Source organism: Chiloscyllium plagiosum, unplaced genomic scaffold (assembly GCF_037043375.1).
Source record: "Chiloscyllium plagiosum isolate Xiang-an unplaced genomic scaffold, Cpla_swu_hap1 HiC_scaffold_5, whole genome shotgun sequence".
Lineage (NCBI taxonomy): Eukaryota > Metazoa > Chordata > Chondrichthyes > Orectolobiformes > Hemiscylliidae > Chiloscyllium > Chiloscyllium plagiosum.
This window is the reverse complement of record NW_028270143.1, coordinates 35,051,262-35,069,527: the sequence shown is the minus strand read 5'-3', so window position 1 is coordinate 35,069,527 and position 18,266 is coordinate 35,051,262. Positions and strand designations below refer to the sequence as shown.

Sequence of the window (18,266 nt, the reverse complement as noted above, 5' to 3'; positions counted from 1 at the left end):
GATATTTGTATACAGCTATAAAATCAAGTGTTGAATAATGTATGTTTTCTTTTAAAGCTGATGATAAACATTATCATTTGCTCATTTCTGTCAGTTACTAAAGGGTAAACACTTTCGTTTAAAATATGCTACTTTCACTCAGTCAGATGGTGGAGAAGGGGAAACCATCTTTTTCATCTCTGTTCATAACATGGACATTCAAGTACCTGAGTCAGTATAGGCAGTACTGAAGTCAAAGACTATTCAGTGAAGAGTGACTTGGTGACCGGATACTGGCCTCTGTGGAGTTATTTCAATGAGCGTCACTGATAATTGCAGATCGTGTTCTGCTTTGACCCTTTCATGGACACTGACATCAAGAAACTTAAGAATCTATTCAATGACTGATAATGACAAATGAAATGAATTTCTGGAATATACAAGCCCTGAACTTAATCTGTAGGGGGTTTTGCAGTACAAAAGCATTCTTTCATGAGGAACAAAGCTGCAAGAAGTTGACTGGTGGTATCTGGAAATAGTTCTGTCATTGCACTTCCAGCTTTAAGATAAAAGTTTTGGTCACAGCTGGAAACCAATAATCAGAAAACTTCAAATGTTAAAAGCTAGTCTCATGGTGACTATGTAACCATTGCCAATTGTTGTAAATACCCACTTGGTTCATCATTCCCTTAGGGAAGGAAATCTGCAAATCGTATGTGGTCTGGCTTACAAGAAACTCTGAATCCATAGCAAAGTGGTTGACTTTTAACTGTCCTCTGAAATGGCATTTCAGTTCAAGGGCACATTAGGGATGGGCAATAAACGATAAAAGATCTTGACTTGTTTACTTAATCTTTAACCTGCCCATTATATTAATGCATTCTCTGCAGTTCGCAGGTTCTAGAGTGCATGCACTGGCGCCATAGTATTTCGAGGTAAAAACAATGACTGCAGATGCTGGAAACCAGATTCTGGATCAGTGGTGCTGGAAGAGCACAGCAATTCAGGCAGCATCCGAGGACAGGCAAAATCGACGTTTCGGGCAAAAGCCCTTCATCAGGAATAAAGGCAGAGAGCCTGAAGCGTGGAGAGATAAGCTAGAGGAGGGTGGGGGTGGGGAGAGAGTGGCATAGAGTACAATAGGTCAGTGGGGAAGGAGATGAAGGTGATAGGTCAGGGAGGAGAGGGTGGAGTGGATAGGTGGAAAAGGAGCTGGGCAGGTCGGACAAGTCCGGACAGGTCAGGGGATCGAGTTTCTGGAGGTTAGAAGCTAGGATGAGGTGGGGGAAGGGGAAATGAGGAAACTGTTGAAATCCACATTGATGCCCTGGGGTTGAAGTGTTCCGAGGCGGAAGATGAGGCGTTCTTCCTCCAGGCGTCTGGTGGTGAGGGAGCGGCGGTGGAGGAGGCCCAGCACCTCCATATCCTCGGCAGAGTGGGAGGGGGAGTTGAAATGTTGAGCCACTGGGCGATTTGGTTGATTGGTGCGGGTGTCTCGGAGATGTTCCCTGAAGCGCTCTGCTAGGAGGCGCCCAGTCTCCCCAATGTAGAGGAGACCGCATCGGGAGCAACGGATACAATAGATGATATTAGTGGATGTGCAGGTAAAACTTTGATGGATGTGGAAAGCTCCTTTGGGGCCTTGGATAGAGGTGAGGGAGGAGGTGTGGGCGCAGGTTTTACAGTTCCTGCGGTGGCAGGGGAAAGTGCCAGGATGGGAGGGTGGGTTGTAGGGGGGCGTGGACCTGACCAGGTAGTCACGGAGGGAACGGTCTTTGCGGAAGGCGGAGAGGGGTGGGGAGGGAAAGGTGGCGGAAATGTCGGCGGATGATTTGGTTTATGCGAAGGTTGGTAGGGTGGAAGGTGAGCACCAGGGGCATTCTGTCCTTGTTGCGGTTGGAGGGGTTGGGTCTGAGGGCGGAGTTGCGGGATGTGGATGAGATGCGTTGGAGGGCATCTTTAACCACGTGGGAAGGGAAATTGCGGTCTCTAAAGAAGGAGGCCATCTGGTGTGTTCTATGGTGGAACCGCTCCTCCTGGGAGCAGATACGGCGGAGGCGGAGGAATTGGGAATATGGGATGGCATTTTTGCAAGAGGTAGGGTGGGAAGAGGTATAATCCAGGTAGCTGTGGGAGTCGGTGGGTTTGTAGAAAATGTCAGTGCCAAGTCGGTCGTCACTGATGGAGATGGAGAGGTCCAGGAAGGGGAGGGAGGTGTCAGAGATGGTCCAGGTAAATTTAAGGTCAGGGTGGAATGTGTTGGTGAAGTTGATGAATTGCTCAACCTCCTCGCGGGAGCACGAGGTGGCGCCAATGCAGTCATCAATGTAGCGGAGGAAGAGGTGGGGAGTGGTGCCGGTGTAATTACGGAAGATCAACTGCTCTACGTAGCCAACAAAGGGACAGGCATAGCTGAGGCCCATATGTGTGCCCATGGCTACCCCTTTGGTCTGGAGGAAGTGGGAGGATTCAAAGGAGAAATTGTTAAGGGTGAGGACCAGTTCGGCCAAACGAATGAGAGTGTCGGTGGAGGGGTACTGTTGGGAATGTCTGGAGAGGAAAAAACGGAGGGCTTGGAGGCCCTGGTCATGGCGGATGGAGGTGTAGAGGGATTGGATATCCATGGTGAAGATGAGGTGTTGGGGGCCGGGGAAACGGAAGTCTTGGAGGAGGTGGAGGGCGTGGTTGGTGTCTCAAACGTATGTGGGGAGTTCCTGGACTAGGGGGGATAGGACAGTGTCGAGGTAGGTAGAGATGAGTTCAGTGGGGCAGGAGCATGCTGAGACAATGGGTCGGCCAGGGTGGTCAGGCTTGTGGATCTTGGGAAGGAGGTAGAACCGGGCAGTGCGGGGTTCCCGGACTATGAGGTTGGAAGCTGTGGGTGGGAGATCTCCTGAGGTGATGAGGTTCTGTATGGTCTGGGAGATGATGGTTTGGTGATGGGGGGTGGGGTCATGGTCAAGGGGGCGGTAGGAAGAGGTGTCCTCGAATTGGCGTTTGGCTTCAGCGATGTAGAGGTCAGTGCGTCATAGTATTTCAGTCAGCCTTATGCTGGCTGACTAGTTGTTGGATCTGTAGAATGATGAGGCAGGATAGCCACGAACTCTCCTTCCACCTCATAATGACAACTCTGGCTCTGCACTTTGCACAGCTATGGGTGCATCCACTCAGACTGGGCAATTCCTATGAGACCTTGGAATTTTGCTGGTTTGGCAGAGACCCAAGGCAATGATCTCTGTCCCTTCTTCTTTCTGGCATCTGGAGCTGCTAATTTGCCAATACACTTTCTCATGATGGTATTCTTTTTCAAAGCTACTACATTCCTTGAAATATTCTGCTCCCATCTAAGACTTTGACGGGAGCTACTGTCACATTTATAATAATATTTGTATTTTCTCCAAGTACACCAGCTTGGTAAGACAATTGAATTCCTCCCAAAAGATTGGCGTAAGTAAACATGTTGGAAAGGGAAGTACACAATGCAATGACACACAGTCATGTGGAAGTTGTCCCCATTTGTACAGTCGTTAATGTATTTTAGTTCAGTATCTACGGGGTGTAACTTTCCTGGGGCTACCATTACCGTTAATTGCACATCAAACTCACACATGATCAGGGATGTAAACAATCGGATGGCAAGTAATTTAAAATATACCACTTTTCTTTTGATGAAGGAACAAGATGAGTATTTGCTTTTGATTATAAGCAGTACAAGTGATCTTCCTTACCAAGGCTCATACTCATTTTAACCTCTATTAATCTCCTTTTAACTGCAATCTTGTCATTCTTTGCATTCATCATTTTCTTGTTTTCACCTTTTCCTTCCTCTAGTTGAGCTCTTGTGATTTGGGTTCCCAATCGCTAATTGAGTATGTATTTATCATTTGGTATTGTTTATTTATTTCACATCCTCACTTTCTCCACTAGTGACCCACCCATCAATTGTCTTCCCATCTTTGTTTTGATGTGCAACTTTGCCTTCTTATTTGATGCCAATAGTTAAGAGGTGCTTTCCAATGATTGCAAGGTTCTCCAAAGGTCCACTGCAGCCCCCATCAATAACATATAACTAAAACACTGGAGGAGGTCAGATACTTTAGCATCTATTTTTAATTGCCATTCAGTCTTCAGCACACCAAGATTGCGCCCATTACTACACACATCACTGATAAAATGTGCAGTGACCATCATTTTAGTAAACAGGTTAGTGTGCATGGCTAATGATCGTTGCAGTATATATGATTGTCTCAATCATTGTACAATTCTGATTCGATGTGAGAACTGCCATCTTTGAACTTGCTCCAATCTATGTCCTTTCTTTAACTGAATGGTAAATGGTATGTAAAAGCCCCAACCAGCATTAGTCAAAGTGATCATGAACCTCATACAGTCTCCATATAGGATTATTTATTTTGGCTCATGATAAAATTCAAATAATTTATCTTTACTTTTCTATACTTCTCTATTGTTTTAATGGTCTGCTTTACCTTGTATTTGAACATTGTCATTTTCCTGAACTATAAAGAATTCTAATTTCTCAATGTAAAGCTGATGAGCTGGTGAAATCCTGTGATCCTGGCAGTAACTAATCCTTCATTCTAAGGTAGGCCTTTGCACGAGCTCTGGTCAATTAACCACTGAAAGTCAATGCTGGATACAGGGTGACAATGGTTACCTGGTCATAACATAGATCAGGATCCTGTCCAAAACCCATATCAACATACATAGCAGGCATACAATGAGAGCGATGCTTTCACAAGGATCCTTACAGAGCATATCTTCAGAATCCACTAAAGATGCTTCAACATTTAAAGCAGTATGCATACTGTACAGCCTGGCTATTAAGACCGAATAGCTTTTCCCGTTACCCAACAGGCAAGACATTGAGGATTAAGAACATAAGAAAGGAAAGAGGTGCAACAAGAAATGGTTGAACAGGAAGGGGAAAGGAATATACAACTTTTACATTTCTCTTTACCTATGTCCTGTCAGTTACTTAAACCACAGATTCATATTCACAAACACCATCTCCTATTTTACCTTTCCTCTATCTCTGGCCATCATACTATCATCTTAACAACACAAAAATGGAAGCCAACAGAAAATGCACACACCAATCCAAATTTAGGGATTATGTCATGAATTAATGCATTATAAATGTAAACTAATTTCCACTGTCCAGTTGCTTATGCCTTATCAGTGTGCTTGACAATTCACAAAGTGATTTCCCAGAGGCTGCAGCATAGATTGTAGGGGATAGGTTGCTAACCTTCACATAAAAAGATATCCTTGAGGGATGAGCTCAAATATAGTACTTGGGAAATTATGTTGAGGTTGTACAGGATGTTGGTGAAACCTCTTCTGGAGTATGGTGTCCAGTTCTGGTCACCCTGGTGTATGAAGAATATTATTCAGCTGGAGAGGGTTCAGAAGAGACTTAACAGGATATTGCTGGGAATAGAAGGTTTGAGTTGTTAGGAGAAGCTGCATAGGCTGAGATCTTTTTCATTGGAGTGTGGGAGATTGAGGGGTGACCTTACTGACATTTATAAAATCCTGAGGGGTATAGGTAAGGTGAGTGGCAGATTTCTTTTCACTGGGGGTGGGGGATTTCAACACTTAGGGGCATGTTTTTAAGGTGAGAGAAGTAAGGTTTACAAAAGATATGCAAGCAATTTTTTTCACACAGAGGGTGGTTTGTATGTGGAATCAACTTCCAGAGGAAGTGGTGGATGCAGGTATAGTCACAACATTTAAAAAGACACTTAGATAAGTACATGAATAAGAAATGTTTTAAGGGATATGGGCCAAGTGCAGGCTGGTGGGACTAGATTAGGTTGGATTATGGTTGGCATGGACGAGTTGGACCAAAGGGTTTCTTTCTGTGTTGTATAGCTCTATGACTCAAAGCAACTGTTCAGCTTAAAAGGACAACTTTAAAAGCAATCCCTATCTTGCACCATCAAAATAGTCAATTAGATTAGTCAGGTACAATCTGCTTTTTACAATTTTGTGCAGGCTTTTCTTGATTAACTCAAACGTCTGTGTATCGAGAGTCATAGCATCTCATAGTAAGGAAACAGCCCCTTCAGTCTAACCAATCCATGCTGACTTGTTGAATTTATTCCCCTATTTATTATTTCCAAAACTCAGCTGCCACTGATATTAAACTAACTGGCGTATAGTTTTGAGGAAGGTCTTTACACCCTTTCTAAAAATGGGTGGCACTCCCCAATCCTTTGATGGCTCCCCTGTATGTAGCAGCCCTTCTGCTATCTCCATTTTCACTTCTTTTTGCAAACCTAGGATGGAAGCCATTAGCACATGTGATATATTCATTCTGAATTTAGCCAGCATTTTCAGTTTTTCATTTCTCTTAATTTTCATTCTGCTTTGACTGATACTTAGCAGTTTTTCTCTTCCTTAGTAAACATTAGTTCAAGGTATTCATTAGGTATTCTAGCCTTGCTTTGTGTGTTCCTAATATGACCCTTTTCACCTTTTACAACTAGATACTATTTACGTGCTGCTTGAAAGTGTTTGGGCTCCCTATTCTATTCTCTTATTGTCTCTTTGCTAGCCGTATATTCCCTTAACTTCCCCTTCCAGTCTGTTGAATTTAGTCTGTCTCTTACATTTCTGAGGAATTTTTCATGCATCATTCACATTTTCTTTGATCTGTTATATTCTCTTTCTTTTGTTATCAAATGAGTCTTGGCTTGGGTTCCTTTACTTGTCACTCATGTTGGAATATATCTGAAGTATTTCCTCTTCAAATGTTACCTGTTGGTCCATTATAGATTTTCCCATCAGACTTGGGTTCCTTTTCTCTTCTGGCAAGATCCATCTCATCCCACTAAAATTGCTGTCTTCCAATTTAACTATTCTCCCTTTAGATTGGCCCTTGCTTTTCCACATTACCAGTCTAAACCTTTTGATACTATGATCATTGTTGCCAAGTGTTTGCTCATAGTTGTTTGTTTTCACTTCCTTGCACCAGATCCAGCAGTTCTTCCTTTCAAATTAGCCTTGGCCAGTGAACAGTCTGAGGACAAACCAAGGCAAAAGAGAATCAAATATCTTCAAGAACTATCTTGAACATCCATTTACTTGGACCAAGAGCATAGTGATGAAGCAAATTCTTTTGAACACATTCCAGAAATTAATGTCCTTCCTTACAGATTACTGTAACCTTATCCCAATTGATGTTCAGGCAATTAAAGACTCCCAATATCACCACATAGCAATTCCTGCACATCTCTGCGGTTTTCTTGCAGATTTGCACATCTATCTTTATTTCTCTGTTGTTTCCTCAAAGTATGCCCTCAGTATTGTGACCATACCCTTTTTGCTTCTCAACTCTAACCAAATGGATTTTGCTTTGGCCCTTTTATGACATCCTCACTACAATATCTTCCCACATCAGTATTACCACACAACCACTTTTTTTTTGTCCTTCTCTCCCTTTCTCTTCAGATCACTATGGATGCTTGATATTAAATAACCAGCCCCCATCATTTTAAGCTATGTTTCTGTTATTTCCATTGCATCGTGTTTTCACACAGCTATTTGTGTCTGTAGTTCACCAACATTATTCACCACACATCTGCATTTACACACACGCATCATATACATATCTTTGCATTCCTCTTAGTGCTTCTTTGTCCACTGTATCACATATAGAACTACTCCATTCTCCACTGTTGTCCATCTCTTTCACTTTATGTACTACATTGCCATGTTCTATTTCCATACTCTTTTGCCCTACCCCACAAATCTAGTTGAATCCCTCCCTAAACCATACAAATGGAATTCCCCATGAGGAGATTGGTCCCTATCCTATTGAGGTATAGCCTTTTGCATAGGTGCTTTCTACCCCAGAGCTGGTCTCATTGCTCCAAATTCCAAACACTTCAGGTCATATTTTGATCTGTTCTATTTTCCTATTTCTACTCTCACTAGAACATGGCAATAAACCAGCAATGTAATAGATTGTACTGCAAGGGAAGCTAAGACATTGTCCATCATGTTGGAGTACAGAGGGGTGCTCTTAATGTAAACTCAGTCTTTTGGAAAGGTTTTCCACTGCTTCAGTCATTTGGATGTGTACAATAATGAGGCCTTCTTCTGAGTTCTGATAGGTCATTGACCTGAAATGGTGGTGGCACAGTGGCTCAGTGATTAGCACTGCTGCTCCGCAGGGCTAGGGGCCCAGGTTCGATTCCAGCCTCAGGTGACTGTGTATGTAGAGTTTGCACATTCTTCCCGTGTCTGCGTGGGTTTCCTCCGCGTGCTCTGGTTTTCTCTCACAATCTAAAGATATGCAGGTTAGGTGAATTGACCGTGCTAAAGTGTTCAGGGATGTGGAGGTTAGGTGCATTAGTTAAGAGTAAAATGTAGCGTAATGGGTTCGGGGAGTGGGTCTGGGTGGGTTGCTCTTCTGAAGGTCAGTGTGGACTTGAAGGGCCTGTTTCCCCACAGTAGGAATTTTATGAAACCTCCACTCTGTTTTTCTCTTCAGTTGCCTGAACTACTGAGGACCTCTGGTATTTTCTGTTTTTATTTTCCCTTCATTTCTTTGTTGTATACAGACTTTTAAAACAAAGAAATGGAATTCCAAATATAATATAAAAAGAATTGGAAATTCAAACAATAACAAGGAATTAAGAAACTAAAAGAGTTATTAATATCAAAAAGTGTGGTGCTGGATAAGCAGTTGGTCAGGCAGCATCCGAGAAGCAGGAGAGTCGACCTTTCGAGGAATGAAGAAGAGCTTATGCTTTTCCAGCACCACACTTTTTGACTTTGATCTCCAGTATCTACAGTCCTCACTTTCTACTTAAAGAGTTATTTAACATGTACAGCAGATAATCTTTGCTATTTTCCCCATTATCATTTTGTTGTTGGAGGTGGGGACAATTGTATCTTTAAAGCAAACATTTTTAAGGAAAATGTTACGTTTTGGAGAGATTGGGGGTAGACGAGATCAGTTCTGAATGCCTTAGCGAAGAGCCAACATAGAAATTGTGAGCTAAGTGGCCAAATCTCAGTAGCTTCATAATTATGTAAAATTAGTATTATATAATATTAATTGAGGTAGTGTCCTTAGAGGCAATTTAAATGAAAGCAATGATAAGTTGTGTTAGTTTATCACAAACTTAGCTTGATGATCCTAGTTTCAGTCTTTCTGTCACCAAATTTGTTTGTGCTTTAATAAACATATTTCTGTGAGCAATACATTTGGTATAAATATAAATAAACAGTTTCTAAATTACATATATTTCTTGTAGATGAATACAAATGTAGCATACTAACTAAAAGATGCTGGATTATTAGACAGACAGCAATGAGATATCAAACTATTAATCTTAACTTCCCAGCTGTCACAGACTCAGTTATAAATGGAGAAAATCTGATTGGTCACGTCTGCGCTATTAACATATATTGGAGAAAGGTATCTTACTAGCCAATATTGGCCAAACATGCATCTTGTTTCATTTGGCTTGTTTTAAAAGCAGAAATATGTTTCTATCAGAAAAATGTTTTACAGCAAAAGTTGCTTTATCTTGACAGTTTTCATCATTTCCATCTTTTAAACTGTTGTAATAAGCTGTGTGCCCTGAAAATGTATAATGTGATGCATGCCCACCTCCAGATTAAGGCCAGTTTGCACAAGGGTTTCTTTTGTGTTTTCCACATGTGAATGACAAAAGAAAAGTTTAATTAAGTAAAGATTATAAATCAAAACCAGTGAAGTATCTCTCTTTTTGATTTGAAAATATGACCACTGAGGAAATTTGCATAAAATATTCATAAACCGTACTCTCTGTCTAACCAAAGTAATAAGTTTTATTCATCATTGATTTCTGTGACAGCCCAGAAACTCAGGCTATTTGGAAATTAGGGGTTTTCAATTTTCTATTTGAAGCTTCTTGGAGTTTGATATCATTTACTCAGTGAACTCTCACTATGTTATGCATCAGTTTGTCACAATTGTTGAGTTGGTGATTAGTTATATCTTTTAACTTGCCTGCACTATTGAAAAGAAAAAATGGTTTGGCCTAGGATCAGTGCAGCCTAGATAGGGAGGGCTGAGGCCAACACAGAATTGAGCACCCAGTTATATCTCAATAATTCAGGTACACTGGCGCCTGTCATGCCTCTACACATAGGTCATCCATATCCATTATGATAGACCAGTGGTATCATTAGACTAGTGATATCATGAGCAGTGGTCTTCAAGCAGGTATTTCCCAGGAAGAGTTACCAGGCAATACTTTCATTCATGATGGAATGAGCTGTGAGAACGATGTTTGTTAGAGCCCTGGAATTTTAATACACCTTGATGTTACCATATCTCCTGCCACACTGTTAGCAGATCCAAATATTTACAAATAAATAAAAATAATCAAATGCATAAATGAATGCTTTTTAAAACTTGTTCATTGCAAGTATGTAATCCCATCAATGGTGGTGATTCTGCTCACGGAATATGTGAATGCAGTGCTAAGTACATTTTTTTTCAGATAAATAGAAGGTGTATACAGAATAAGATCTGAGTTGATAATAAAAGTAGCAACACTAAAACACACTATTTGGTCCAACTAGCTTATGTGTGCATTTATCGACCATATACATGATTAGTGCTGACAACATTTATCCATCCTAAAATTGTTTCATCCCTTTTTCCTTAATTCACCAAATCAGGCTCGTTAGGATATGTGTTTTCAAAGTATCAGACTGAGAGGTAGCCTATTATTACATGGATCTAATGGGATTATGTATTCTGTTGATCTTGATGGATATCCATGATAGCTGCTATCTATCAGCTTCTCTCTGAGAAATCATTCTTTTAAAGTTATATAGTGATGCAAAATTGCAGAAACACAGTTGTTATAATGCAGAAGGAGGTCATTTGACTGTCCAAATGATCATAATTTATGTTATTTTCTTGCCTTTCCTCATAACAATGAAAGAGGTTCTCTGGGAAAGAAGACATGTGTATAAGTGAGTTGGGACTAAGTTGGCATTGGAGCTATAGAAGGCCTTTGGGAGTGGATGAAGGAGCCTGGGTTGGCATGGAAAGAATGAGGGTGTGTTGGAACAGCTGTTGGGATGTTTTGGCTTGAGTGGAACATGAGGAGTGAATGGGGAGAGAGGGGATCTAAGGGCCTAATATTGAACAACACAATGGAATGAAGCCCCCTAGAATTGATGAGGGCCTGAATTGTCTTGTCTCCGTGGACAGATCTTCCGATAAGGCCCAGGATATCACAGATTGAGCTAGTTTGCAACTTTGGTCTTGGGTATTCTACAGCACACTTGGTGTGATGACAGAAGAAAAGATAAATGTTCGTCAGGTCTGCAATTTAAGTGTTAAAAATGTTAATTTCATTTTTCACACCATGGATAGTGATTGGGAGTTCACACCTCAATTTGAAGACAGAGTTCATGAAGGGAAAGGTGGCCATAGAATTTGCTAAATTTGGAGCTCGAGAAAAAAAACTCCAGTTAGTCTCATTGTGGACATTGCAGCTGATATTTGGAAATCACTGAAGCCAGAGGAGTTGCTAATAGTTGGCACTTTTAAGCACTAGAACCATACAAAGATCTTGTCAGCAACCAAGGAGTTTTTCAGATTCTGAAATCAACCAGCAAAAAGGCTGGTGGGTCCACTCTTGAAGTGAGGAGTCCACAATGGTGCAACCTTGAAAAACATTTGCAGGGTTACCTTGCCAAAAGTTAGTAGAAAGATTCCCATGAATTCATACCTTATAAATAGCTAGAACCCTAAAGAAAAACCAAAGTGAATTCTGAAGAGCTGTGGCATATCTTGGTTTGGTCATAGGAAAATTGAGTGAAAATATTACAATGTAGGGGTAAACTATTGGATCGAAGTAAATTACCAGAGGTGTAAGGCATAGGTAATTACAAAATATTGTATTATTTAATTATGCTTTTTTGTATTAAAGCTTTTTTAAAATATAAAACTTGGTGGTATAATTCTTCAGTTAATAACTAGGAGTTTGTACATATAGTTAAACCTTAACAGCCTCTATGCAGGTCATAACAAAACTAATCCACTATAGCACAGGAGTGAAAGCTACATAAGCTTATTTACAGAATTGAGACAAGCTATTTGTTCCTTTACAGTCAGCAGGCCCAATGAGAGAAACCAATTTTCAGGGGTTCTTATAGCACATAGGTAAGTCCTAACTTCTGAGCTAGGAGGCCTGAATTCAAGTCACAGCTGCTTCAGAGTTGTGTGATAACACCTCTGAACAATTTGGATAGAAAAAGTCTAGAATCTAATTTTAGGTTCTCTACCTTGCCTGGATGTGGAGGTGCTGGTGTTGGACTGGGGTGGACAACGTTAAAAACCACACAACACCAGGTTTTAGTCCAACAGGTTTATTTGGAATTACCTACTGTTGTGTGATTTTTACCTTACCAGGAACACTTCTAAGATAAATTTTGGGGAGGGTCAGTACTATGGAGAGGTGGTTATATAGTCACAATGCCACAGGGATAGTAATCCAGAACCCGGGCTAATGTTATGAGAACATAGCAGCTGGTGAAATTTGGATTTAATGAAAATTTGGAATACAGAGGAAACTCAATTATCCGAATACTAATTATCTGAAAATTGAATTATCTTAAGGAGATCTCGAGGTCCTGATGGAAACATTACCACAATTCCCCACCCTTCCCCAGATAATCTCTCCAACATTGTTCTGTAGAAGGCAAAGGTGGAACCTGCCAAAATGTTACAGTAAAAGGTGTGTGTGCGCGTGTTCTCTGTTTGGAGACTTACCCCACAAAGGAAACTGCAGCAACAGCAGTCTTGTTGTTAGTGTCCAGTCCAGCTACCCCGGAGAGGGGGTGGGTGTGTATGATGCTGGGGGGGGTGGGGAGCTGTGTTGGATGGGGTTGGGGAGTGTTGCACGGGGTCGGGAACAGGGGCTGGTGTTGGACTGGGTTGGGGGCCGTGTAGCATGGGAGTACGGGGGCGGCGGCGCTGAACGGGGTTGTTGGGCAAGGCTCACGTGCTCTGTGCTGCTGCTAGTCTCCTAACCAGGGAGCGGACTTTAAAAGCTCTGAGCTCCAGACAAAAGGCATTTGATCAATTAACCAAATAATCGATTATCTGAACGAAATAGTGCCCATCCATCAAGTTCGGATCATTGAAGTTCCCCTGTAAATAGCTAGTCTAATTGCTACCGTGTAACCACTGTCAATTGTTGTAAAAGTCAATCTGGTTCATTAATGTCCTTCAGTTCCTTCCTTGGGAAGGAATTCTACCATTGGTTTGGCCTACAAGTGACTCCAGAGCCACAACAGTGTGATTGACCTCTGGGCAATTAGATGAGCACAAATGCAAGCCTAGTGATGTCTACATCCTGGGAGCAAAACAAAAGTGCTTTAATTATGAATTTATCTTCTCCTGTTTCCTGGTTTTTAAATCAAAAAGGTTTCCAGTCTTATCTTTATTTGACAGCTACTGAGAAATCATCAGCTTCATGTATAAGGAACTGCATTCTACAGGAATCGTCAACTGGTTCTAAGCCATTAATTAATCTTTTCAAGTGGTCTTACGTCTGTTTTGAAATGGATTGTACAAATGGGATCAATGCTGAATAGGTTAGGTGACAAAATTATGATTTACACTCCATGGAGGGTAGAAATACAAATTCTTACCTAAACATATATGCATAGGAGCATTCTATTTACAAAACATAGTGACACAATTGTTTTTATTACTCAGCCAGGGAATGCAATTAGATTCCTGCGTACATAAATTATAATGCACATTTCTGACAGGTTGACTCACAAACATCAATTTATAGTCCAGACTTGCAGTTATCAGGAAGCTTCAAAATCTTGAGTGTTTTCTGGAGAACAGGTTAATGACTAAGCAATTTTCTACATCCCCATGGAAGGTTATACAAATATGGTGCATTCAAGCTAAATGTCTAGAATTTCTTGAGTTAATTTGTTGATATGCTACATAGCAATTCAATGAAACAGAGTGGTACAAAACGAACAGGGAATCTTTGACATGGGTGTGATGTGATTATCAAGCTCACTGAGTTAAAAATAGATGGTACAGACATATTATTCAGACAGTGTCATACCATCTTCAGTGGACAGACAGGACAGAAATAGGTTTTTGAGCATTTCATGTTCATCTTGCTTGCTTGAGTTCTGCGTAGTATTCTTATTTTAAGATGCTACTGATGTTAATGCAGAGGAATTACTGTTTACAGTTCTAATGGTTGATGTATTCAAATGGCAACTCTGTACTTGCTGTTTGAGGCACTAACTCATTTAAAATAAATTAGTTTATGTTAAAGCCGTAGCTAGTGGAACTTCAGACAGTTTAGTGCTAAGTGTCTGTACACCCATAATTGATAGTTTAAGAACATAAGAAGTAAGAACAGCAGGCCATTCAGCCCTTCAATGCTCCCATACAATTCAGTTAAGGCCAAATGTGTTCTCTGAAACAACTTAAAATATCTTCAGTGAATTGCATGATTTTATGGAGGAGGTGTCAAAATAATTATTTTAATCAGTTTTAAATCTTTATTATAAATCAGAATAAGAAAAATACTTATCACCTGTGAGATGAAGAACAATATTTACACTGTGCTACTTTAAGTTATACCCGAACACTATGAATGAACAGCCGCTTGTATATCCCTCCTGATATTCCTGTCCATAGCACCACCACCAAGATTAAGTTCACCCCATTATTTCTGACCTATTTTGTGTCTGTGAATGAAAATCCATTGAATATCTTCTATCAGATTCAAGGAAGAGGCTGGTGGATGAAAAACAATTTTATTTATATTTAGCTGTGGGTTTGCAGGCAGAGAACTGTTGAAGTAGCATGCAGAACTTTCCTGTTCTTGTGTTCAGTGGTTTTCTCATTTTGCATTAAAGTTATTCTAGAAAGAAAAAGAATGGACTACAATGCAGAAGTACGTATCAAGAAGCAACTTGCAGATGCAGCAAGATTCACCGGCTTAAGCAGAGGCTTTGATCCATTAGCAATTCCCCTGTCTTGGCATCAACGCCAGGGACATGGTAAGTGCTTATTTAATGATAACAAAGAATGGGAATCAGTACATTTTATGACCTTTACCTTGAAGGCTTATTGTTTCTGATCAGTGTGCTTGTGGCTTGAGCCAAATGCAAATGAAAGAACACAAGTTTTGAAAACATATCCAGGTACACAATTGTTTTTATTACTCAGAGGGTGTGGGCATCACTGGCAAAGACAGTATTTATGTTCCATACTCGGTACTGTGGAGAAACTTCTTCTTGAACTGCAGTGGTCAGTGTGATGAAGCTATTCCCACAGAGCTGTTAGATAGGGAGTTCGAGAATTTTGACCATGCAATGAGAATGCAATAGTGATTTACTCCAAAGTCAGAATGCTGGGTGATCAGGGAATTAACTTGCAAATGGTTGTGTTCCTATTGGCCTCTTGGCTTTGTCCTTGTGAATGCAAGCTTTGAAGTTGCTGTCAAGAAATCTTAATGAACTGCTGCTGTGATATTTCTAGATGGTACATGCTTTAGCCCACAGTTCACCACTAATGGAGGAAATTGATGTTTAAGATGAAGGATAAAATGCCAAATAAGTGGTCTGCTTTGTCTTCGATGGTGGCAATCTTCATGAGTTTTGTTGGAGCTGCACTCGCAATTTATATAATAAGATGAAAAAGCTGAATTTTAAACAATGTAACACCATCAGGTGTCTTCATGGCCATAAATCAACCACAATTAACTTCATTTGATTTTTGAAAGCCTAATAAGAGTGACTTTTATAGTATGATAACGACATTGTAATCATCAAGTTGCTGTTTCAAATGTACTCAGTTTCAAGAGAAAATATTTGATTGAATCCCAGGCCAGCTGCTAAAAGCAAGGCAATGAGAGCAGATAAACTCCCTCTTAGTGCAACTGCCATCAATATAAATTAGTGGCAAAAAAACAAATGACAGTATTCTGACAAATAGTAATCATGAATAATGTTAAAATTCAACCTAATACTTTACCTCTTCTTTTAAGTTATTGTAACTTGATTTCATTTATTGGAGACCTTGATGCTATTCCAGTAGGTTCCTGCACTTAAATGTTCAGTTTTGATACTGAACAGTGCTCAAATATGGTACATCACAAAACTTAAAAACAACCAATGTTGCTCATATTTTGCTATTTTATTGCACAATATTGACTAAAGAATTCAGTTACAGGTGTCTTGGTAAAGGTGAGATACTGTGATTTTGAAAACCATTTCTGTTGAACAGTTCTATCTCTTTTTTGATCTAGCATAATGTACCTTATTTTCTGATATAAACACCGTGGCAATGCTTGATAATGTGAATTATGTTGTGTATTCTGAATTTTTGCAAAGCTCTGGTGAAGCCATATTATCAGATATGGATCTGGTCATCAAATTTAGGTGCTTGGAGGGGTATGGAGGAAGTTTACCAGCAGAGTTCTGGTAATGAGGGCACTGAGCTACAAAGATAGGGTAAAAAGCTGAGATTCTTCTCTTTATAGCAAAGCAGGTTGAGAGTAGACGTGAGAGAGGTATATCAGGATTCAGATAAGGTTGGCAAAACAAAATATTCCTATTAGCTGGTGTTGGAAGGAGTCCAGATTTAGATTTTGGGGAAGAGATGCAGGGGAATGTGAGGAAGAGCTTTCTTTTCTGGAGCACGTGGTAAGGACCTGGAACTGCTTCATAAATAAATTTCTGCTGCTAACATTGAAATAATTGCAATTATTTTACAGATTTCCTCTTTTCATACTTTCTTCATACCATTTGGTTATATTTTATTATTTTCCTGCATTTCCACTTCACCGTTCATTTATGTACACTTTTTGCTTCACTTGAAGCTCCCTCATATTTATTTGCTAGCCAACAATACTTAAGTGCAATAGACTTAAATATGAGTCAAGATTAGAGTAGTGCTGGAAAAGCACACCAGGTCAGGCAGCCTCCGAGGAGCAGGATAATCAACATTTCGGGCAAAAGCTCTTCGTCAGGAATTAAGTATGAGATTGCACCTATTGTAGAGGTTCATATTTCTATATTTTAATAACTCTAATCAGAGGTAACATTATATCATGAGGCATACAGAACACAAAGATACAAAAAGCCGAAGATATTACATTATTTCATATTCCTAAACCAATGATATTTATAAATTCTGCAGTATAATGCATGACTGATAGATTGAGAAGCCTATTGTTCTCTGATCAGTTAAACTATTTTGCTGTAATAAGGATGAATAAGGAAATCATCTTTTAGATGATATTTTATGCGTTTTTTTGTGAATCTTATAATTAATGAAAATGATCACTCAAATGTAGATGAATGTTTTGCTGGTTCTCTTGTGCTTTGTTTAGCTGCAATAGGAATACCCTACTCTGTAAAGATAAAGTCACCTCAGTCCTCACGGACCATAGGGTTGTCTCTCATTAGGAAGAGGCAACTGATGGTGGTTTAACCTGAGGATCAATACACCTCAGGTTAGGGGAGAGATTGAGAACTAGTGTACTTCATGGTAACTTTGTCCGGTGTGGGAATTGAACCCATGCTATCGCCATCAATCTGCATTGCAAACTAGCTAAGACAATAACTGATGAAAGATATAGGCATGTGATAACTTTTTTAAGGGCAAGCTTTTATTCAGCAATTTTATTAAGTGAAATGACTTAATATACTTTGCTATGGACCATTGGTACTAGTTAAGTCAAGAAATGAGAGCAGAGGTGAGAAAGAGCGATGAAACCAACTTATAAAGTGTGAAAATGACTGACTACTAATTTAAGCAGTACCTTAAATTAGATAAAAACAAAATTACCGTAAAAGACTTTGGCTGGATACATTCCATTAAGTGGAGTGGCCTTTAACTGTGATTATGAAAGCCTCTTTAGTAACTGTGAACTATTGTATGAGATGGTGAATAAAATCATTGCCTATTGCAGATTAAACAATTAAAATAAAATAAGTCTTAATTTTTGTTTACATCTCCACGATCACCAAAGATTTGTCTTTTCTCTCTAAAGCTCTCAGAAAATAAATGTGTAAACCTCACTGTTGAAGTGAAATGAAGGGCCATATATTTTGTCTTAGTGGCAGTTCTTTTGTTAAGTGTAAAAGGATAGATACAGGTTTCTTTTTTAGTTCTTTTTCCCATGTATATTTTGTTGCCTGGATTCCTTTCTGACAGGATCCAAGTTTGTTTCTAGTTTTATTTAAAGGAAAAA

The 18,266-nt window shown here is 39.9% G+C and overlaps 1 protein-coding gene across 4 annotated transcripts in view; it reads left to right on the top strand.

Annotated features, from left to right (window-relative positions):
- The window catches only part of LOC122549771 (histone deacetylase 9-like), a 796,606-nt gene that overhangs the window by 142,034 nt on the left and 636,306 nt on the right, over positions 1-18,266 (top strand). For 2 of the 4 annotated variants that reach the window (XM_087987091.1, XM_043689766.2), the window contains exon 3: positions 14,923-15,066. The exons of the other annotated variants lie outside the window; for them this stretch is intronic. In XM_087987091.1, the coding sequence (XP_087843217.1) occupies positions 14,923-15,066 (144 nt within the window). The remainder of the gene's footprint in view (positions 1-14,922; positions 15,067-18,266) is intronic. 4 annotated transcript variants of the gene reach the window in all.